Raw genomic sequence first — 23,848 nt, 5'->3', positions numbered from 1 at the left:
TTCTAGTAATCTGCTTAAAGTGCAATTTTAACTAGGTTAATTAGGTTAACTAGGCAAGTTGGGTTAATTAGGCAAGTTATTGGATAACAGTCTCTTGTTCTGTGACAAATAAAATAAAATCTTAAGGGGGTTAATAATATTGACCTTAAATTGTTTTGTTCTTCAAGATTTTAAACTGATTTTATTCCAGACAAATGAAAAGGAATAAAATAATACTTTCTACAGAAGTGTGTATTATAAAAATATTTTTAATATTATAGGAAACATTGCAAAAACAAATCCTTGCTCTGTTAAATATCACTTGAGAAATATTTGAAAAAGAATACAAATTTCACAGGAGGGGTAATAATATTACCTTCAACTGTATATGGGAAATAAATACAGACGTGGATAAAATTGTAGGTACCCTTCAATTTTGGCCAGGCCAGTTTCATTAGTTTTTAATGCTACAAGCTTTTTTAAGGCTTCTGTTGAACAACAATTTGAAAGAAATATCTGGTTTTCAATAGTTTATATTAGGTAACGTTTGATTAATTAATACTTTTTCGGTTTCAAATTATTTCAGAGAGCACTGTAGTTTTTCTTCAATGGAATGGTTCCAACAATTGTTCCTTTATATTCATATCATTCATTTATTTATTTATATATTCAATCATATATTTTTATCACATTCTTCCTCGTCCTCTCGTATTTGCAGTCCCCCAAGATTGGGTACACAACCCAAGATATTCAGGCTGATTTTGAGCCGATGTCTTTCCCCACAATACTAGGTAATGTCCCAATTATCTTGGTGGCTCTAAAGATTATCTTTCCAGATTGTATTGTGGTGTGCGAGGTGACTAAATCTGCCTGGAACAACATTGGAGACACTCCGATTGTGAATTGTAAATATTCAACATGAATATTTATGATCAGAAGTCCTGATGTGTTGGGGAACACAGAGGATAACCATTTGAGGCAGGGATTATCCAGTGAATTGAAACAATATCCAATCATAAAGCAAGCTGACAGAAGATGGAAGCATAGCAAACAGTGATGGTACAGAACAAAATGAAACGGAATTGGACAGCTGAGATTGAGGATGGCCAAAGTTTGTAGATTTTAATGTTAATTAAAACATTGTTTAACTTTTGGCCATGTTTATTCTCAAGTCTCAATATATAGTCTCAGAACTGTCTGATAAGTTGGTCTAACACAAAGTCTACAGTTTCAAAACCTCTAAAATTCTTTAAAAAATAAAAAACAAGCACTTAAAATTTTTGATTAACAAAACGGTTTAGTTTTCATAATTGTATTATTTTAAAATGCATAAATTGCTTAGTTGGGAAAATATCATTAAGTTTAAAAATGGTGTGTAGTTTATAAGATTACGCATGGTTTGTCTTCTCCCTCTGACAATTTAAATCTGTTGAAAACAGAGTAACTAGAGTAGCTATTGCATCATTTCACTTAGAAAAACTTCTTTTGGTCAAAAAGCATCACACCAGTGGAGTTTCATACCACAGTCTATTAGAGAAAGTGCATCATTTATTCCTTTTAAGTATAAAATATAATAGAATTTTGTATTTTTGTTGCTTTATAGGACTATAACATCTGGCAAAGGGGCTACCAAACTAGATTTTGGGCTAATTTGGGTTTATAAACAATATTGAGAAATGTTGATTAGTGTACATTGTGACATTGTTGTAAAAATACAAAAACAAAACGATTTTGCGAGATGTCCTGTATTCACATTCAGGACTCTGGTTAAAAATCTGTTGGTGTGTGATGTGCACACACTATAAAAACTGGCAACAATTTTTTTCTCCATGTTTGTGGTCTCTAATATCTTTGATAATAATAAAATCTTTTAGTGTGTACCCAGCCTAAAACAAACCCATTAAAAAGGGCAATAATTTCACAGGGTAATTGCTTAGTAAAGCACTTATTTTAGCATCCTTTTTCTGAAAAGCACATGGCTTAAACTAGCTGGCCAAAACAAGACTGACAGAAAATAAAAGTCTGGATTTCTGGATGTGCATTATTTGCTGAAGTCAGTTACAGTACCTGCTTCAGTTTTACTGCTAAATCCTGCAGCATGTTTAATGGCAGCTGCTGTAAGGGCTAAACCTCGACTCTTCCTCAAGCCGTGCTGAAGTACTGCTTCAAACTGGGCACACAGGCATATGACCCTATGAAAGCAAACACAATAAAATCTATGCAATAAAGCAGTGAAGGTAATTCAACTATATATAAATACCAGATAAATAAATATCAGATTTTTCAGATTTCTAAAATAAACATGTAATACACTGATTAAATATTCTTCTCACCTGCTATCAGAATCTGAAGCGATCTCCTTCCTGCCACCAAAGCGAATTTGGCACTGAGGAGATAATAATCACATTTAGAGCAAGTTCAATCTCAAGCTAAGATGGAAATTATTATATTCCATACAATTCAGGGGAATGTTTTAAAATAATGATCCATTAGTTCATGTATTTAACTACATGAACAAACAATGAACAATACATTTATTACAGTATTTATTAATCGTTGTTAATGTTAGTTAATGAAAATAAAGTTAACTCTCAGTGCAATGACTATCAGGTTTTTTTCATATTGAACTAAATGCTGTACCAGATTGTTCATACTTAAATCATGTTAGCAATAAATACATCAACTACATTAACTAATGGACCATTATTTGAAAGTGATACTCAACTCAAGTAATCATTCAAACTGTTGGAAATGTCAGTATTATTTTGTGCACTTCATTTGTTTTCCATCGCATTACCTCCATTGGCCCATGAAAAAAATATTAATACTTAAGCATATTAATATGCAAGCACAACAGCTGTTAAATAGAAGAAAGATAAACAGTTGCTGCACTCAGAATAAAATGCCAAGGTGACCTGCAAATTCACAATTTTTCTAAATTTACAAAATGACATTTTAATATCATTCATAGTAACTATTTTAGCATGCCATTATTGCAAAATATTGAATTAGGCCAAGAAGATTCACAGTGAAAGTTTATTATCTACAGATTACACAATATCTGAAAGGTCATTCATTTTTTGACTTGCACAGAGCCAATATTTTCTTGCACATTTTTTTTATTAAAGATAACGGCAACTACTGAAACAAATTGAATGAGTTCAAGTAATTAGCCTATTGGTTTTAATAAGGAGAGATAATGTCTGAGATAATAAAATAAATGTATTCAAATTAATTTTATTTCAAAGTAAGCATTCAATTTAAATACACTTTTCTATTAAAAATGTGCCAATTGGGACCAGACTGTGAGGTCTAAAATGTACCTTTTCATTTCTAAATAAAAACTTTAGGTTTATTTCCTTAACATATCCACAAAACTCTTCATTTAAAGACGCACATAAATAACTTTAATATACATAATAACTTGAGCATCACTTATTTCCAGAGGGACTAAATCAGATCATTTCGACTGACTATTTCTGTTGACATTCAGATGAAATATGAAAGATTCAAACAGCATAGACGTAGCGACTGACCAGGTTTGGTTTGTGATTGGCCAATTTTAACAGTGATTATCTCTCGACAAACCACAATGGCCATTGACATTGTGGTTTGTCGAGAGATAATCACTGTTAAAATTGGCCAATCACAAACCAAACCTGGTCAGTCGCTACGTCTTTTCTTGATCTAAGCCAACATGATAAAAGAGGAAGTGGTTTGTGTTAGCACTGGAAACAAATATACGATCTTACTGTTAATGCAACAAGTCAATGTTACTTTACCTGTTTAACCGCATCAAGAAGTCTCTCTAACAGGTTTTGTCTTTTAAGGTCATTTTGCTGTGCTCCTGTAAGGTAAAGTTACTAGTTGAAGTTACCTCACTCAACAGCTTAAACATAAAAAAAACAGTGCATGAGATGAATAATAATGATTAACATAATGGTGAAAGATTGACTGCTGAAAAATAAGACATTCAGTTTCTTACTGTGTAAGCACTTTTTTCACATATAGTTGAAGGCAAAATTATTAACCCTTATTTGAAATTTCTATTCTTCTTTAAATCTTTAATAATATTTAAAATATTAATAAAAGTGCTGTTGAACAGAGATCTTTTTTCAACACATTTTTAACATAATCATTTTAATAACTAACCTCTTTTGCCTTTGCCATGATGACAGTAGTACATAATATTTTACTTGTTGTTTTGCAATATATTAGCATTTATCTTAAAGTGAAATATAAAGATTTAATTTGATTAATTAATCAAGTCATTGGATAACACAGGTTTGTTCTGTGGCCAAAGAAAATCTAAAGGAGGCTAATAATATTGATATTGATAATAAGATTTTATCCAAAGGAAAAAAGGAGGGAGGGTTAATTATTTAGCTTTCAACAGTATATTTATATAAGAGATGAACCAATGTTTCTGCGAATATTAGGTAACTGTTTAAAAACCATGGCTAAAATCAGCTTGCTAAAAATGAAGAGAGCAATTTTCAAAATTTTCTGTAATACCGTTCCTGAGGTAATAATTTTCATCCAAAGATGTTTCAAATTGTTAAGAAATCAGTGTTTTTGAAACTAATGAAGACAGCAGAGGTCAATGATTTATTTTCATTATTTAGCCTGACATGTTTACTTCTCCAAAATATTTTATATGTCTTGTTTCTACCTAGACATTTAAAAAGAATATATTTTAGAGCAGTGAGCACAATACCGTGATACCATAAAACCCATATATTTATATACAAGGGTATCATACCGTCAGAATCTTATACCGGCCCATGCCTAGTTTTCAATTATCTATATTTGTGTAATTAATTCTCATTATTTTTTAAAAATAATATATACAAGGCAAGGCAGAACCACTAGCCTATGAACAAATAGAAGCACAACACTGGCACACGTTTGACAGAAGCTGTCAAAACCACTGACAAAGAAATTAGTGAGTAGTGATTTTTTAAAACAGGAACGTACCTTTATAACCAAATTTTAACTAGTTATATCAAGTTTAAATGTACCTAGATCACCTCATTTTAAATAGTTATATAATTTAGTTCTCAAAAAAGCATGACATTTTACAGATTTGGCATATTCAGACTTCAGTGGCACATATGTTACTGAATATTCTGCTTAATAAACAGTACTTACAGTCAAATGTGTTGTATACAAATAATGTCTTGTTTACCTCACATCTGCAACTCACCGTTCATTCTGAAAATCCAGATTAAGCGTTTTAGTAAGCGACATGAATCGCAGTGTTGTCGGTCCCCAAAAATGTCAGATTAATCCCCAGATTGTCTGTATTTTGATTCTCTTCATAGTTTCCTTTGCAGAACAATTAATCGTTACTGAACAACCGAGGCCTAGCTCAAACAACACTGACACTTTTTTGAAGCCGTTTAATGCATCAGAACTATCAAAAAGATGTTTTATGACGCAACCCAAGGCTTTACTGATAATCATGAGTGAACTGTCACTAACGTGCTAAACTCTGTGTATCGTTTTGCTAACGAGAGCTCGCTAATGCCACAGCACAGCGTTCGTGTCAGTCACATGACAGTACTCTTGTGTCACGTGACAGCAACATTTTCACATGGGTCCGCCAGCTGATTTTATGATAAATAATATTGTAAGTTTATTAAAAAAATGCATTATTTCGGTCATTTGAACCTGTTTTCAACTCAAGTCACATCGGTCGCTTTTTACATTTGTGTAAGATTTTAAAATGATTATTCACTCAAACATGTATCTGCCTCGTGACGTTGCAAAACTGATTTTTTTCCTCTTCAGTGAAACACAAAATGAAATGTTTGACAGAATTTTAGAAACTGCAACTCATTGTATGTTTTTTTTCCCCATTCAGTGAAATTTAAAGGTGACTGAGACTCCCAGACATCATAACAAGTCATTTCTGAGGGAAATGTTGATACAAAGTTTGGAAAAAGACGGTGAGTAAATGACAGAAGTTTATTTATAAGCATTTATTGCATAAATATCACGCATTCGCTCTTTTATTGAAGTATCTTATATAATAAGATTGTACCATTTTATACAATGTTTATAAGTTGACCTAACACTTAAATGAGCATAGGCTAAGTCATTTTTACTGACATTTCATTCATTTAAAATGTGTAAGAGCTCAGATATGAGATGTTTGGACAAAGTATGTTGAAATTAGTTTCTAACATTTTTAAATACCAATAACACAGTTTCTTATATATGAATTCCTGATGTTTAGTAATAATACAGTACATATTGAGGTTAAGTTGGTTTTATATTCACACATTCGGACTTCCTCCTTAATAACATAATTTCATAAAAGTATTATTAACAAATTCTAAATAGTGAAATCAAATTAGCAGTCAATGACTATTAAAGTACTTCCTTGTTTAAAGTCAAATAAATAGTGCTGATGTTTTTTTGAAGTCATACTTACATGTGATTTTCAGAACAAATATTCAAAGTACCATGGTAAACAATATAGGGAGCATGTCACAAGTTGCCACTGAACGAATGTACGAATAAGAAAAAAACAACTTTACCTCAATATAATACATATCGTGCCAGTATTCAGTACAATATATTGTTATTGTGGGCATTATAAAATACAGTGAATAATTATTTATTGTTTAAAGTTTTAGAATGACTTTTGAGAAAATTCTGATTCAGTACTTCATTATAGCTCTAGCTAACCTATGTTGAAGACTTAATAGGCTAGTAACTTTCAAGCAAACTTTTCAAAAGTTAATCTGGCCTACATCTTGCTTAGAAAATGTTATGATTCTTTATAGGCCTATTGTTTGTTAACACTTTATAGGCTCCGATTGTTAACATCAATATGATAAACTAAATTAAAAATGAGCATTAACTTAGGTTATGATGATTTTCATAGTTAATATTTAATAATTCATTAAAATAATATCAGTGATTGTTTTATTTTATAGATTTAATATACATAATATCAAGTTAAGTTGTAGGTTTTTAAAACAACCATGGTTTTATTATAGTAAAGGTGTAATAACCAGGTGTTTTTTCCCTGCCATATGTATAACTACTTTGTTTTATTACAAATACTGTGGTTAAACTATGATCAGCTTAGCAGCAACTCTAATAGTTTGTCTTTTCCTTGTTGTTACTAAAACAATCTTTTTTCTTCTTCTTTTTTGTATTAAACCATGGTAAATGTTCATGTATTTAAATTCCAGTCCTGTGTTTATTATTAGTGCATACAGAATTCAGTTTCAGATTAAAATGTCAGTTATATCCCGTTTGCACAGATTAATGGTGAAGTAATATCACAGATAATAAGAAACAAAATGTTTTCAGAGTCTGATGATTTACGTAACCTCCATGGTTTCTCCTCCATATATGACAGGATTACAGTGGTAAGATTGTACTGTTTTTGTTGTAACCAGCAGTGTGGTTCCTTCCTCAGTGGAGGGAAGAGGCAGGTTGGAGTTGTAGTGATGCTTATTCAGTCCGTCCTGAAAATCAGTTGTAGTTTCATCCGTATCTTCAGATTGCTCTGTGACATCCGAGTTCTTCTGTTCTTCACAAAGCACTGTGTGATTTGATTTACAAATTCTTTCAATTAAAAATAATCTAGACTACATATTATATATATTTTTTTTTTGTTTGGTAAAAACATGAAATTTGAGCAATTTTGACTTAAGGCAAGACACTGCAGGTGTAAAAAAAATAACTAATACTTGTTGTTGTTGTTGTTTTGTATTACAAGGCATTTTTTCATTAAATGTTGCTAATTTGCACACATTTCAGTTCAAAAATCCAAACAGTGGATGACGTCAGATAAACATTTACATTGAATTATTATTATTTTTATTTGTTTATTACATATTAGTGTCAAAGGGTTTTATAGAAGTGTTTTTGGGAGTCTTTTATCATATATCCATAATTCAGAAAACACTGTGAACACTGACTTTATCAAACAAAATTGAAATAATCAGGTCAATTAATAAAATATTAAACAAGTATATTATAAAAACAAATCCTGCTTTAAAAAAAAACTTAAGAATATAGGTATGAAAAAACTTTTCATTGTAAGTGTTGCTAAAGTGGTAATTTATGACTCCATTTTATAAGGTCTTTTTGAAAAAACTGTAATTGAAATCTACAGACACACATTGAAAAAAAGCAACAAATGAAGCACTTAAAACTTTTCCCTGTTTTTTTTTTCATTAAACTGAAAAAGGCACTTGAAAATTGAAAGTTGACCTATAGTGTCTTGCCTTGAGAGAAATAATGTGATAAAACAAGGACAAAAGTCTCTATGTTATTTTCTTAAGATATTAAAAAGTGTTTTTCACCATATACCTTTGTTCATGATGATGGGCTTACAGCTTTTTCTGTGTATAACTCGTAGAATAATAGTCAGTGCCGTGAAAGCTCCCAGGAACACAAAAAACACGATCAAAATAAAACGAATATTTAGATTCTTTTCAACTTCATTTTCCGGTACTGAAAAGAACAAAATGAAGGCGCCGAATGAGACAGAAATCATGCAACAAACAGTCTTGACTTGTACAATTTTGTTGAAAGAGTTTAAGACATTATGTTTTCTCACAAGACAAAATAAAGGAAGTTTTACAAAAGTTTCCTTACTCCTGATTTTTAATACAGGATAATTCATGTACATAAAGTTAATTATGCATATATAATATAATATAATATAATATAATATAATATAATATAATATAATATAATATAATATAATATAATATAATATAGGCTTACATGAAACAACTTACACAAGTTATGTGAACTTAGTTGCTGTTTTATATATAAAATGAGCTGAAACTACACAATTTTTGAGATATTTCAGGGGGCAACTTAATTGTTTTATGTTTAATCCACCAAAATGTATTTAAAAATAAAAGTTAACTTAATTCCTTCATGATGTTCCAACACAAATCGATTGTGCGGAACCCAGCATTTTTTAAAATGTAGCATTACTATAATGGGCTTGTACAACTATCTTATTATTATCAAAATATTTGAATAAGATGTAAAGCCAGTACTTACTTGAGGAACAAAACGTTTTGCAAATATTTGGTGGGGAGTTGCATCTAATGGAGCAGTGCTGACACTCCTCGAGAAGTCCATCGTAATAATGATTCTTCAAACATTTCCCCTCAACATAAATAGTCGTGTATAGCAGCAGAATACAGAGAAGCATCTTCCGCTGAGGTGTTGGGATTCACTCAACCTGCACAGTGGTTTACAATTTATTAAGCCATGTATGTAAATCTGGCTTAAGAAGGGGATGTCCCTCAGTATCTGTACTTTCAGTCAGTTGAACTTTTAGTCACATTTTCTAATAATAAAAAAACTGTTATTTTTGTTTAGCTAAAAATAACTATTCATATAAGCTCATTTATATTCAAAGTGACCTTGTGTTTTAAAATAAAGCTGTCATAATAATGTTTCAAACAAAAAACAAATCAAGCCCTGATTTCTAGATATAGCTTTCTTTACATCAGCAAAAATAACAAAGTATATTTGATCAAGTATATATTTGTCCTTTTGCATCTTCTTGTTAAACATCTATTCTCATTAATCAAATGTCACCATTTTCCACACAAAAAACATATATCTAAAGGTGCCGTTGACTTAAAATTTTCACCAGATGTTGGTAACAACCAAAGAAATCCATACATGCAAAGAAAACAATATTGATTAGTTTAAACCAATCCTCAACTACCCTCAGCATTTCCACATTGTAAATTAATATTAGCTGCTTCAGTTCAACAGCTACATTACCAGGATGATGAAAATTAATCCAGAGTAATAATTTCAGCAAGACAATGATCCAAAACACAGGCAAGGAAACTCTCAAATGCTTTCAGAGGAAGAAAATCAAGCTGTAGAATGGCCCAGCCAATCACCTGACTCGAAGCCAATATAAAATGCAACTTAAAGATCAAATTTGATAGACGAGACCCACAGAACCATCAAGATCTTTACACACCTGAGCAATTCATGCCACTTAATTCTCCATATGAGAGTGAATAGTATGAATGAATAGTAACCTTGAACTTTTTGAAGTGGAAAAAAACTGACTTAAATAAAACTATAACAAGACTAACAAATCAATTTTAAAAATGAATTTATTTTGCAAAAGACTGTATAAGACAAATGAGCTCTTTAGCACTGCTTATAAGATATAGAGATAATAGTAAAATATCACAATACACAACCAGCAGGGGGAAAAAAATCACGTACATTTGATTATATACACACACACACACAGGTTTACAAATAGACAGTAAAATAAGTTTTGATTTGTTTTTTAAATTGAAGAAAAAATATGGTTATATTTTACCGTAAAAATGTCTATGGTGTGACCATAGACTGGGTGTGACATAGCAAAATTTAATAAAACAATACAAATAGCGTGAGAGTGATTTATCTTCCTTGTTGGACACTTATCTTCATATGGTGCTGTCTACTTTATATGAAATATAATATTATATGAACATTTTATTTTCTCCATGACTTGTTGGACGTTTCAATAAATAGGGGAGTCACACCAAAGGACAATAAAGCTTGATTTTATAGCGGTTCCAAAAAAGTTAAATATGTAAAAATTCTGAGACAAAAACTCAACAGGTACGCGTCAAGGGCTTCACTCACATGATCTGGTCCTTTTCAGTGGAATTGCAGATGCTTTTCAGTGACAGAAATACATGGATGGAAAAAAAATTTTCATTTACAAAAATAGTTCCTTGTAAAATTTGACCTGAGGTATTTATTAATGACTTTACAATTTTCTTTTTAATTTATAAGAATTGTCATTTATGCTTGGGACAGCCACTCACACTATAGGACAGTTTTGACAATTGTAAAAATGTAATAACCGAAGTTTTTTTAAATGAGATCCTTGTTAGAAAAAACTGTTTAACCATTTACTGGATTTTAAATGATGAAAATATTAATTATTTTCCTTTTTTTGTCACGTGTGACAGTCAAAATGCAACATTGTCTACAACCCATAAATCAAATAATGTTGCTTTATACAAACATATATAATGGTCATGTAAATGAGCAGATTATAGATAAATGTATCCAAAGACACTAATGATCCCAGAGATATACAAATCAAGTCAATGTCAGGCAGCACAGATGAAGTTGTGAAGAGTAGGGTCTCCATGTAAAGCACTGTAGGAATACAGATGCAAATCAGAGCCTGACATTCAATGTCGAGCAAAGTTTGCAAAAGATAAGTCTTATTTGATTCTCTGTCCTGGCCAATAGGAGTCCAGGAATCTGTAAATAATTGACAAAGCCACACATTACATGATTATTAAAATAAAGCTTAACCACCGAGCTTTAAGCACCAATCAAAGAGTTACATTGTATTACCAAACTATTGTTTTCAAAGTGTACTATGTTTGTTACCTGTGTTATATCACTAAAGGGTCTCGGTTGAGCTGGTTGGTTTCAGGTTGTTGTGAACTGAGATAAGAGCTCATGGCAATGGTGACGGGTAGATCTGCTCTAGCCATGCGATTTGAGCCTTCAGCTTGATTGTTGATTCGTCCATTTTTCCTGAAGGAATTCCTCAATCCATTGGAAAGACTGCTGGAGACTTTACGCATGACGCCTGAAATTCCTTTGGCATTGCGTTTGTACTGAGCAATGTCGTCCTCCAGCTCTTCAGGAGGCACTTCAATGTTCCCCGTGTACCAAAACACCCACCAGATCAAGCTCAAGAAAATGATCACGGCTCCGGCGTAAATTAAAAAGTCATGGAAAAAGATGTCCCAGAACACCCCAGCCAGCAGGACAAACAGTCCAAAAATGTCATGAAAAACAGCAAACCAAAATGCACATTTACAGCGTCCAACTCCCGGATACTTTTTCTCCATACCTGAAATGTTATTATATTAGTGTCCTTTTTTTGTATTACAATATTGGACTACACTGCAGCTCGTCTGTTCAGATGCATCATGAAGAGAGTACAGTTCTGAAAGCACACACTGCGTGAAACATGACGTACACTTTACAGGTGATGTTCAAAGTACACTGAAGTGAATAAACCTTGATGTTCAGCTGTAAAGTAAAGCTTTTATCAGAATACTTTATCAGGATTACAAACTTGAAGATAAATGGTCATTAAACACACAACAAGAGTCAAAACGACAACAGTCATACAGCAGTGGCCAAAAGTGATGTCTGCCATTGAGAAACGTATCTCTTTTATTTTATACTGCAAAGTTGTGCATGTAGGGTGTACTTTTTCTATGTGCCCCCCACTTTGCCATACATTTCAGATAGCACAAGGAAAGATGATTATTGAGGAATGTGCAGGATCAATGACTGCTAATTAAATGAAATTAATTAAGATAAAACCATCTGCAAGACTGCGATACTGATGACAGTTTAATAGGATTTTATTTAAAATGGCTAAAACATTTAAGTGTGGTCAATGACATCAATCATGCCATCAAATTCATTTACGTGGTAAATAAAAACCATTTCATTTTATTCAATTTGATTTCATTTGACTTTTGCTGGCATGATTCGATTTGATAAAACTCAACTCAGAAGAGTTTGGATGCATTTGATAAATTTTTTTTTTCAAAAGAAAATCAAAATGGTGGACAGGAAGTTTGACAAATGGTGGCAAAAGTTTTTTGGCGCACGTTCTCATCATGATTCAAGAAATCTAACAACAACAGCGTCAACAGGGCCAAGCAAAACTAATTAGTATTATTTTATGATATTTCATTATAACTTTGAACAAGCACTTGCTCAAAACACATCAAGCACCTTCAGTCTTTAGGGCATGATGCCAAAGTCAGATAAAAAGTTCAGCAGCAATACACCAATGCATTCTTAAAAGAGATAACAGAAAATTGAATAACATTCAACACGGCAGTAGTGGGAAAATTGGATTACTTGTTAAGCAGCTCTGAATCTAAAGAGCAGTTACAGTGCTCAGCATACAGTATATAAGTACACCCCTCACAAATCTATCTTTTCCTTCAAACTATTCTGAAGTGACAAGTAAATACAGGTTTTTATGTCTCCTAACCTATTGGGGGCACTACAATGAAACTCTGCAAACCTCAGGTAATGGTTTGATAACACACACCAAGTCTGAATATGCTGAAGCATTGCAGAGTGATGCTTTGCTTTGCATTCGAAATGGTTCATACCTTACGCCCTAATCCCTATGAAGCGGTCACTGTGGAGGGTAAACTCTTCAAATGTATTAGGGCATGAAGATGAGCCCTTCCAAATGGAACACAGTGCATCTCTGCAATGCAGTGCAACCCTAATCAACTTTCCAAGGCAAAAGATGAACCTTGATCCATCCCGTGTGCATCAGTTGTACCCCTCAAAATCCTTTATTCCAAATGCCCCATTCGAAGTGGCCAGTCTGGAGCACTTCTGTTCGGAATGAAGTGCACTTCACAAGGAAATTTATAGCATTTGGAACACCCCAAAAGCCTCGGCTTGATGTGAACTCTTCGACAAATTGCTTTTTTTTTTTTATTAAGTCTGACCAATCAACTTGAATTTAATAAATTCTTGTAAGCATGTTCAGAAGATTATATTGTTTGACTTTTGGGAGAATTGGACTAACAGTCAAGGAAGAATAACTTTGTGCCAATTAAGAATGAAAGAATCTTGCTTCAACCACTCGTGGTTCAAAAGTTGTTGCCAAGAATTTATATGGGCTGCCATAATCTGCTGAACAGATTAAGGATAAATAAGCTAACAATGGAAATTGATGCCTTCACTTGGCTCCTTAATCTGTTATTCACAATGAAATGTGAACAGATTACACAGTTGTCATTTTATTTCCTGCAAGCCTTTTGTTTGTGCTTATTTGTACAGTAAAATAGGCTGTCCTATGGCTTTAGTTAACATAATTTAATATTAATAACAGTTATTGTGCAAAGGACATCACTTTTTGTCCACTACATTGACAAGCAAAACTCCATCAAAATGTACATAATTGATCTGGTGGTCAATGTGACGCTGAAAATAAATCTTATAATTGAGCAGTGGTTTTCACCTGGAAAGACTCAAACTTCAAAAGGACAGTATTCAGATTTGTCATTATATAAATATATAACGGCATATCAGAAATATTTGAGGGCTTCAAATATGGTATTCCATATGTTTCCACTGTTCTAGATTATCTGTCTTTTATGCCTCACATTTTGTTTAATGATCATGGTCCAGACCACACCAAGGACAGCAAACATCATCCCGACTGATACACACAAAGGGCCCATCTCATCATTCACAGGAATTATGTCTCTAGACTTACCATTCAAAAACCCTCTGGAGCTGAGGATGATAAACAAACCAGCAGTTAATGCTAGTCCACTGACAATCAAGATGAAGATAGGTTTGTTGTAGTAAATCCAGCAACTGGGGTCTTTGGGTAAAGGGTCTCGAACTGGAGTTGAAACAGTCTGCTGAGTGATGTCTTTGTTTATTTCACACTGAGCCACAGAAGTCATCACGGCAAGAATGCTAACAGATAAAGAGTCACACAAAATGGAAAACCTTATTTAAAAGGGTACATAAGTCTTTCTGAAAGGAATGGTTCAACCAAAAATGTAAATTCTCACCTTTATTTCATTCCAAAACTGACATGCAGTGCTTCCAACAAAGGAAGACCAATATTGCTAAATTCATGGCCAACATTCATTTTCTTTTCAGCTTAGTCCCTTTATTAATCCGGGGTCGCCACAGCGGAATGAACCACCAACTTATCCAGCATGTTTTATGCAGCGGATGCCTTCCAGTCGCAACCCATCTCTGGGAAACATCCATACACACTCACCCACACTCATCCACAAACGACAATTTAGCCTACCCAATTCACCTGTACTACATGTCTTTGGGGGAAACCGGAGCACCCGGAGGAAACCCACGCGAACGCAGGGAGAACATGCAAACTCCACACAGAAACTCCAACTGACCCAGCCGAGGCTCGAACCGGCGACCTTCTTTTTGTAAGGCAACAGCACTACCTACTGAGCCACTGCGTTGTCATGGCCAATATCCACTTCTTAAAATATTTTCTGACTTTTCAGCCTGATCTCACAAGGAAATCTAACTATTCATTACAGTTCAGTCATATGAAAATGTATGATTTTAAAAAGGTTGTGTGGCACACAACCCTGCCCTTAAAGCCAACAATCATTGAGGGATGAGCAATTTCTACTAAAATGTGCGAATGAGATCGTACAAATTCATATGAATTAGCCACTAAATCAAAAAGTAACAAATTACCATAAGATTGTGTTGGACTTTTCACTGAAGTTAAGGTGTATTAACAAATTGAGGTATTGCGTTGGACAGCATTGAACTCAGATTGTGAATCTGCTAAATTGGAAAGACTTAAACAGTGGGTTTGGAGAGGAATCACATCATACGGTTCAGTCGGCTTCAATGTACTTTATATGATTTATCAGACCCTATCAGATACATTTGATCTTGACAAACAGATACTTGCAAGTTAGAGATTGTTTGTAGACAGAACGCATTGTTTTTCAATGTGAACACACTTGGCAGATGTGCATGACCATTAGGTTTTAACACAGGGGTAGAGTTTCTTGAGTTGTAAATAATTAGTAATGATGTACTCCTCCAAGTAAAGTCATGACAATGATTCATCAACAGCTCATGAGTTCATGTTGGTCAAGTTGCACTCTTGCAATATTCTCTCATAGAGCGGGTTACATTTAGCTTAAAGTGTTAATTAATACATTATCACACAAGAATTAACTAATTGTCATTACTCACACGAGACTTTGTTGTAGTTAACGTTATTTCTTGATTAGAAACTAAAGTGTTACAGATTTTAGTAATTTTAAAGTAGTAGATGGTTATAAATTGATTACAATGTTTACTACCGCAATATAGAAAACAAAAAACTGTCTCTAAATTATATGAACACAGACAACTCTAGGATCCATTCATCAAATTACATAAAACTAAAATGGGACAGTCAGACCAACAAAAACCAGAGGAAGACTAGACTGATGTGTGTCACATGCAAAAACTACAAACTCATGAGCATGGAGAGTTTGAAGGACAAACGCTGATAAGGTACTTTATAAATCCTAAACTGCCCACAGCAAGTATGCGTATAGAAAGTCTGAGCTCTTGTTGGAGACAATTTGGATTCTCAATCATTTTCACTTTTTTTTGGGCCGTCTAAAAATACAAGCCTTTTGGCAAGTAGCAGTTGAAACAAAAAAAGATAACAATTACATAGATTGTAAAGGAGATACACTGCAGAGACTTAAGTTTAACTTAAGACTTGATTACAAAAAAGTTTATGAAGTATTGAAAAAAAAAATGGATTAAGTCATTCAAAATATGTGATGTTTGACGTATTGTTTTTTGATATTGTAACTCCTATAACCACTTTTTCCCCTTTTCCCACTTGTCCCCCCTCTCTCTGTGAACCTAACCTGGTCAGGAGCAGGTATTATTCTCTAAACTTGGAGTTTCTGTCAGTCTCCTCCCTTTTTAGACGAAGCAGTATTTTATAAACGTCACACATAACATTTATTTTATTATACCCAAGTTTTCAAAAACTTTAAATGTAAAATTACGCAGTAACTTGAGCAGCCGTTTTCTCACGCTGTCTGTTTCACTGATGCAGTGGTGTTGCTTTTTTTTTTTTTTTTTTTTTTTAAATATATACGCTCATATTTGCTATAAGCACAGCAAGTTCAGCTGGAGAAAGAATTGCTGATGCTTTTTTTGTTTTTGTTTTTTTGTAGATTTTGCAGTGGTGACTCCTAATATCTGCGCTCCATTGATAATCCTTTTTTGTAGTTGCAGTGTGCGCGCATAACTCGGAGTTGGTCTACTCACTGTTGATTGACCCAACTTAGATCAGCTATTCTGAAACCGAAAACTGAGTTTTTAATCTCTCAATAAATCAACTCAGAGTTCAAGTTTAAACGAGTTGGTTGAACCTCCTTACTGAAACAGGCCCTGTTCGTTTAACAATTTAATGAACTAAACACTGTTCTAAAGACTAATTAGCATTAAAAATCTGTTTTCTACTTGCCTTTGATTTCAGGGATCATCTGTATTCTTCTGTTTTGATCAATCCAAAAAGTACATCACAGAAATCATTAAAACAGCAAGCTTCTCTCAAATGACGATTATAAACCTCTCATGCAAAACTGGATCTTTCAAACAATCTTGAAAAAAAAACCTCAGGACATTGTGACTAGATCACCAATGCCGACCCAATTGGAAGAACTCAAGGCAAAGTCATGCAACACGCACCATGAGCAGGATCAGCAGCACAAACAGAAGAGCAGCTGGTCCAACACACTCTCTAGCTCAACAAATACATGTAATATAATATGCTTACAGCACAGACCTACTGTATACACAACACTGTATCATGAACACTGATGAGCCTGAAGACAGACTGACTTTAATTCACAAAAAACATCCGATTTTAAATTCTTTTAATTCACTGTTGATTCCACCAGAACAAAAGGTTTACAAGAACTTTGACAACTGTGAGATACAAAATATTGTTCAATAATACGTCTATGTAAATAGTTAAAGCAGCGTGGTAATTGCATTTTCAGGTTTTATTTGTTTTTAGCTTCTTTTTTTTCAGATCACGTTCTGTGCATTTGGGTGTTTTCTTGACAAGTTTTTTGTCTTTTACAGATTTCTTCACACTGTTGCCAGCAGCAGGCTTGGGCACTTTTTTCAGTCCTTTTTTAGATAGGCCCTGTATATAAAAAAAACAGAAAAATCAATAAATCACAATGAAAAGAGATAGTTAACCCAAATAGTTATAGTCAGAGTGCGAATTTTACACTGGCCTTTTTGGTAAGTTTTATCTATTTAAATGACATTAAAATTATTAATAAGACATAAGTTTTCAGTGTTTTGAGGGATATTTAATGTATTCTGACATACAGTAACCTCTGATTATTTCAGATTACTGTAGCTCAAACTATTCACACTATGCATCTAAATTTTCTTTTAGGCTCTATGTAATACAAACACCTATTTTACTAAAAGAAATTGTCTCGTGACTACTTAAAATTGTTGAATGATTCTTGCAAAGACTGATTAGTGCAATTATGCATGAACCACTGTAATGGTTCATATGTGGCCAAATGCATATTTGCATTATCTATTATTTTTATTATTAATATTTTTAAGATAGAGATCAGGGAAAACTATTTCTCACTATTTAAAGACTGACCCGCCCATAAATCTTGTTTTGACATCCTTCAGGAGGATCGAGCGTTAACTAAAGGGGTCAATCCCCCGAAACACCCCTTTAACAGTTTATACTATGAATGTCAATGGCTGCTACATGTTTCCAACATTCTTCAGAATATTTTGATTTGCTTTTAGCAGTGGAAGAAATGCTAAATAGTTTAGAACCACTTTAATGCGAGTATAGGGTGAGGAACTTTTCCCCCCGGTGAACTATCCCTTTAACGGTATGTTTCCACTGGTATGTTGGGAGCGCAGTGTAGAGAGAGTTTTCACTTCATTCATATTTAAGTTGACTGTAATCGTCCTTGCAATGCTTAATGGGACTAAAAGCGGCACAGACAAAGCGTTGAGCAGCCAAGTGCATCAAGAAGGTTTCTTGACTTTATTCAAAATGTCAAAAGCCAACCAAAATCGCAGTGAAAGTAGCCAAGGCAAGACGTCGACGCAAGGGCATAGATTTGATCTTGACATCGGTGGGGACATATATCCCTAGAGCGCATGCATCGAACATCACAAATTCTGTTTCGCACTTTTAAAAGCATGAAGTATTTAGTAATATTAAATGAACATTTAATACAAATAACAATCACGTCACATGCTGCAAGTTATCACAAAGTAAATTTACATGATTTTACTGCAGTCAGGCTTTGAGGTGGTATGAATGTAGAGAAATTAAGTGAGGCATGTGACGCAATTTAACGGTTTTATCCCGATTATTGTCATGATCATAATCATGGAGGCGAATTTCAATTAATTGCACAGCCTTGGTTAATAGCATCACGGTGAACTCAGAGCATTGTGTGAACTTTGTGCATGTGTTGGTTATTAAGGGTTTACTGGGCATCATTTTATTTTGAAGTCGATTAAATTATTGGTAGGGACACGTCCCCCTTGCGTCAACGTATGATTTGGAGTGTTTGTGGAACTGGATTACTGTGCTAAACTCACTTACATGAAGGTTATTATAAAAATGTTTTCTCACACATTTTTAATTTGGTTAAAACAGGTATGCTCAGCTGTAAATCTGACATGCCCCAGAGCAGTGGGACAGAATTCACCTCAATCATCAACCTCCAGTGAAAACTCCAGTGGCAAATGTAAGTGAGGTGTAAAAAAATCCTGCAAGTGACATGGTACTCAGAGGAATTCCAGCAAATTTAGTTTTAATCAATCAAACCAAACCTGCCAGGTCTGAACACAACAATGCAGCATCAATATTGTTGATCAGCAGTCTCCCTTCTAAGCTGTGCAGACACTGACCTCCCGTTTTGTCTTTTTCTTTGGCGTCTCGATTGGCACCAGCTGTGGTATTTCCTCTTCGCTGTCTCTCTCTTCCTCCATCTCTTTAGTTACTGGTTTGGGCGCTTCTGTATTCTCAGTTTTTCTCTTCCTCTTTTGCGCTCCCTAAATAATTAAAGGGCAAATGTAATCACTTAATTTAACAACAAACAAAAAAATTGTCTCATTTTGCCTTTTATTTGAGCAACTTCACCTTTGTTAAACGGGCTTTCTTCTGGGCCTCCTCCACCAACGTGAGATGACTCAGATCAGAGGTGTAGATGGGTAGCGCTACTGATGTCTGACTTTTCAAATGGATGATTTTTATGTTTTTTCCTGTCTGAGGAGGAACATTAGAAGCTGATTAAAAGGTCAAATCTTAAGCCACATGAAGACACTAACTTAAAAAGAAAAGCAATGATGTATACAAAATTAAATTGTATTGATGCAATTATTATATTCATATAATAATTATAAATATATGAAGTCAATGGGTAGCATCAACCAACATTTTTCAAAATATCTTTTATTTTAGGTGATCTGTCCCTCGAACCAAAAACGCTAAATATGTGGTGTGATTTCAGATACAACCCAAGTGATTGTTTTTATAAATAAATCAATGATTCGTCGACTGATGATTAGTTAAACAACTAATTATTCAGAAACAAAACAATTCAGTGTTGTACTGAAACTGTTCTGCCCAGGCTTAGTCTGGAACTATTTCCATTGGCAAAACAAATTATACAGAGACTTAAAGCAACATTATTACCTTAATGTTTGTTGAGTAGTTGTATATGAATCAATCACATTTTCAACATAGTTCTAATATTTAATAAAATGTGACAATATCTAAATCATCTTACAAAACTGCAACAACACCTCCAAAAGGAATATTTGTTCTTTGATTATAGAAATATACAAACTATATTCACAAATGCTCCATGGTGCATTGAATGCTTTTAAGCTCAATACTTTTAAGTTTGTTTCCAAGGTGACTGTCATTACACCAGCACCCACATCATTTAAACTCGGAATAAAATCAAAATTAACTTATTTTAAGGCATTTTGAGGGGAGAGAGGTTATTGTGGTATTTGATAAAAAGATTATAAGGGCAAATTGCTTTTTAGAAAATGGTAAATTGCACCGATAAATCATTTATAAAATGCCTTTTCTTCCCTTCTGGTCACATGGAATGCCTTTTGGGAGGGGCTATCTTCCTTCATTTTGTTAACAACGTCCATTTTCCAGTGATCTAATCTCTTCCCAAAGAAGAAAATCATTCATTTGTTTTCGAATTTTAGGAGTGTTTCAATCGGATTTACACCACGATATGGGGTGAAACTTCCTTTTCATTGTGACTCAAAAAAACTGCTTTACCCACAGATAATGAATATCTCAGAACACTCTTTACTCACAGATGCTAACTTTGTTGAAATTGTGGAAACGGCTGTGATCACATTCTCAACGATCTCATCTGCTGTCATTTCTGAATGTGCCACACGTGCCATGCTGTAAATAATAGAAAAACAACTAATCAGTCAACACAAATAAAAAAAACATTTTAAACTACAAAAGATGACAATTCTCATGTATCATAGTTTGTAGAGACAAGTTCCAACAGAAGAGGAGACTCATCTGGATACACTATGAGTTACTATTGCACAGTTTTAACCCATATCCAGCTGTGAAGTAGCAGGAAATGGTTTGCTGTAGTGCTTCTGCCTACTAGATCACAGAAAATAAGCAATGATCTTACCAGCAAGGGCCTTTAGTTGAGACGGTGAGGGTTGTGCCCTGAATGAGGCGCTCCATGTCTCTGGCCAGATGTTTACTCTCTAGATCCACTGACAAAGGAGCCCTTAAAGAGAGAAACCATTTTAAACAAATCTCACTCTTTGTTTTCACCTGGTATCACGATGCATTTTCAATGAGGTGATCACAAGTGGAAGAGATCTCATTATAAGGGACTTGCTTTAGATAGTTTTTATACATGTATACATTTTATACCTGTAAAGCACAAAACTGTTTTATTAAAACAAAAAGACTTTGTTATGGATAGTGGTTTTATTATGTAACAGTGCCATGAAAGACCACAGTTGACCACTTACTTTTACTTCACTACAAGGGTAGACTGGTTCACTATCAGTGATTTGTCTTGTGCTTACGTATGGTTGAAACAGAGTAACACATAAGGAAACATTTTTCCAGATCGCATCAGTAAAACATTGTTCATTTATTGGATTTGACTTCAAATAAAACAAAGTGTCTCAATTTCACATACTTAGGCACTATTCTATTTTGTTTTTTCACTGCCGCAGTTTAAATTATGTTGGACTTTCAGAATTCATGACGAATTACAAAACATTTTGGTGTTCATACGCTAGTAGATTGTAATGCTTAAGTGAACGATATATGAATATGCAGAGTCTCTTTCATGACTATAGATTAAAACAGATGTTTTAAAAAGAAAATAAAATATAATTACTTATTTTTTTCATGTGAATTCAATAGTTGTTTTAAACCTCATTGTCCCATGTTGTTTTCAGAGATTGTCATTCCAGCAGCTGTCTTTTTCATAGTGCATGGGGCATTGTGTACAATGTGTGTGTAGGTCTCAATACATATATAGCTCATGATCTCTTTAACACAATACACCTACAGTTATTATTTTCAATACACAATTTTCTAGTCTCAAAATTCTGAACACGATCAAGCAAAAAAGCCACCTTTCAGATTGCTGTAAAGGTGTCTTTTGACACAAAATACTTAAGAACATGCATTTGAACATCGTTCAATCTCCATTTTTACTTAGTAGCATTTTTGGCCATGCAAAATTTAAATGCTACAGCCTGGTAAAACTAAGCATTTAAGTATCTTATGGCTAAATTTTGATTGGAACTGCATTATTCTAATGAAATAAGACAAAATTTGCTTGGACGTTATTAAATAAACTTACTTCTTCCTTTCATAGAAATGCTTCCCAATTTGGGAAGGTAACCTGAACCGAATGCGTGCATCTGACAGGAACAAATCAAAGTTGCCAAGCAGTTTTCTCTTTGCTTCAAATGGCTTATACTCAGTCTTCAACACCTTGAAGGGAATCACCTAACAACAAAAAATATCATATTAATATCAAAACTTATCCGTTATCTTTAATGTCACGAAATGTACATGCTCGGAAAGTAGAGTAGCTTGTTTCAAAGTTTGTAGAGACAAGCGCCAATAGAAGAGGAGACTTGTCTGGATACACTCTGAGGTACTTTAGCACATTTAAACCCGTGCCCAGCACTGACACAGAAGGACAGGGTTTGCAGATGTGCAGATAAATGTGGTAAAGTACGATGAAATACCTCTGTGACATTTTTGACCCCTCTCTCTGTGAGTAACTTCTTGTAAAATCGTTCCGTCTGTTCTGCAGTCATGTTGGGTTCATCTCTGGTGAAGAGACACACGTCTCCAGATTCTGTCCTCAATCCATGGGGTAACGGACTGTGGGGTAAAACAAAATTTGTAAAACCTGAAACAGATACTCTGCATTGATTTGCCACTGAAATACTCACATGCGAATGGTTTGCTCCTTTTTAGGAATCTTCCATAAGGTAAAAAGCAGAGAGATGGGCTGACCGTCATTCTGGAAGAGTTTCTGGGACGATGTGTTGTTTTTTATAAACGCCTGTAATGCCTGTGCTGCTTTTTTCACCTGTGATATACATTAGTAACGAAATTATTAGATTATGATCAGTTGTAGACCTACTATAAAACAGCATTTTTTATATAACGTTTATATACAGTGGCTGTAAACAACGTAACTACTGCAAACACACTTCAAATAATTCGCCATGGCCAACATACTACTTGTGATTTTTGTAATAACTAGCGTTAAACAATTATTAGTGACTTCGGAATCAGTTGCTTCGCTAGCAAAGTTAGCCAACTTACAGCTCTGCTTGATACGAGTTCTTAAAAGATAGCGATCAAATGGCAAATATACAGATATTAATACCGTAAACATTATAAAAATATAACAAATATGCTGGGGAAACTCTTAATTACTGATAATTTACCTGAGACTGGTCGACATTCAACTCATCTCGTGGGGACTCCATGCTGCACGTGTAGCAAAAGAGCAAACAGCGCATGCGCATTTCTAAGGTAAACGTCACAGAGACTTTTATTTTGAAACGGTATTAGGAAATGGGATGCTTTTTCTTGCTTCAACATTTCGCTAACGTTTTATTTTTTTATAGTCTATGTTTTAAACCTTGTTACCTCAAGACTTTTTTTTTTTTACAGAATAATATATAGTATATTATCGTATAGTAC

At 33.8% G+C, this 23,848-nt stretch overlaps 3 protein-coding genes and 2 non-coding genes across 5 annotated transcripts in view; all 5 read right to left on the bottom strand.

Moving 5' to 3' along the window:
* snx29 (sorting nexin 29) overlaps positions 1 to 5,529 on the bottom strand; it is a 252,068-nt gene extending 246,539 nt beyond the window's left edge. Inside the window, exons 1-4 of the mRNA XM_056468943.1 lie at positions 5,186 to 5,529; positions 3,762 to 3,826; positions 2,313 to 2,365; positions 2,047 to 2,171 (exon numbers count right to left, since the gene is read on the bottom strand). Coding sequence (XP_056324918.1) covers positions 2,047 to 2,171; positions 2,313 to 2,365; positions 3,762 to 3,826; positions 5,186 to 5,192 — 250 coding nt within the window. The 5' untranslated portion in view covers positions 5,193 to 5,529. The remainder of the gene's footprint in view (positions 1 to 2,046; positions 2,172 to 2,312; positions 2,366 to 3,761; positions 3,827 to 5,185) is intronic.
* A 1,537-nt stretch (positions 5,530 to 7,066) lies between these two features.
* Positions 7,067 to 9,184, bottom strand: LOC130239042 (tumor necrosis factor receptor superfamily member 17). The gene is made up of 3 exons (XM_056470195.1): positions 9,025 to 9,184; positions 8,317 to 8,460; positions 7,067 to 7,543 (listed from the first exon to the last, which is right to left on the bottom strand). Exons 1-3 carry the CDS (start codon positions 9,176 to 9,178, stop codon positions 7,320 to 7,322), a joined length of 522 nt encoding a protein of 173 aa, XP_056326170.1. The 5' UTR covers positions 9,179 to 9,184; the 3' UTR covers positions 7,067 to 7,319.
* An 8,267-nt stretch (positions 9,185 to 17,451) lies between these two features.
* Positions 17,452 to 23,664, bottom strand: rsl1d1 (ribosomal L1 domain containing 1). The gene is made up of 9 exons (XM_056470096.1): positions 23,590 to 23,664; positions 23,086 to 23,225; positions 22,876 to 23,014; positions 22,482 to 22,630; positions 21,282 to 21,383; positions 20,941 to 21,034; positions 19,739 to 19,864; positions 19,507 to 19,650; positions 17,452 to 17,743 (listed from the first exon to the last, which is right to left on the bottom strand). Exons 1-9 carry the CDS (start codon positions 23,662 to 23,664, stop codon positions 17,591 to 17,593), a joined length of 1,122 nt encoding a protein of 373 aa, XP_056326071.1. The 3' UTR covers positions 17,452 to 17,590.
* LOC130239070 (small nucleolar RNA SNORA55) lies at positions 21,111 to 21,241 on the bottom strand. The gene has a single exon (XR_008838674.1). It is a non-coding gene; the product is annotated as a small nucleolar RNA SNORA55 (small nucleolar RNA).
* LOC130239069 (small nucleolar RNA SNORA55) lies at positions 22,716 to 22,845 on the bottom strand. Its single transcript, XR_008838673.1, has one exon. It is a non-coding gene; the product is annotated as a small nucleolar RNA SNORA55 (small nucleolar RNA).
* Positions 23,665 to 23,848: the final 184 nt, after the last annotated feature.

Source organism: Danio aesculapii, chromosome 12, assembly GCF_903798145.1.
Source record: "Danio aesculapii chromosome 12, fDanAes4.1, whole genome shotgun sequence".
Taxonomy (NCBI): Eukaryota; Metazoa; Chordata; class Actinopteri; order Cypriniformes; family Danionidae; genus Danio; species Danio aesculapii.
The sequence above is the reverse complement of the archived record's forward strand: the minus strand, read 5'-3'. Positions and strand labels throughout refer to the sequence as shown.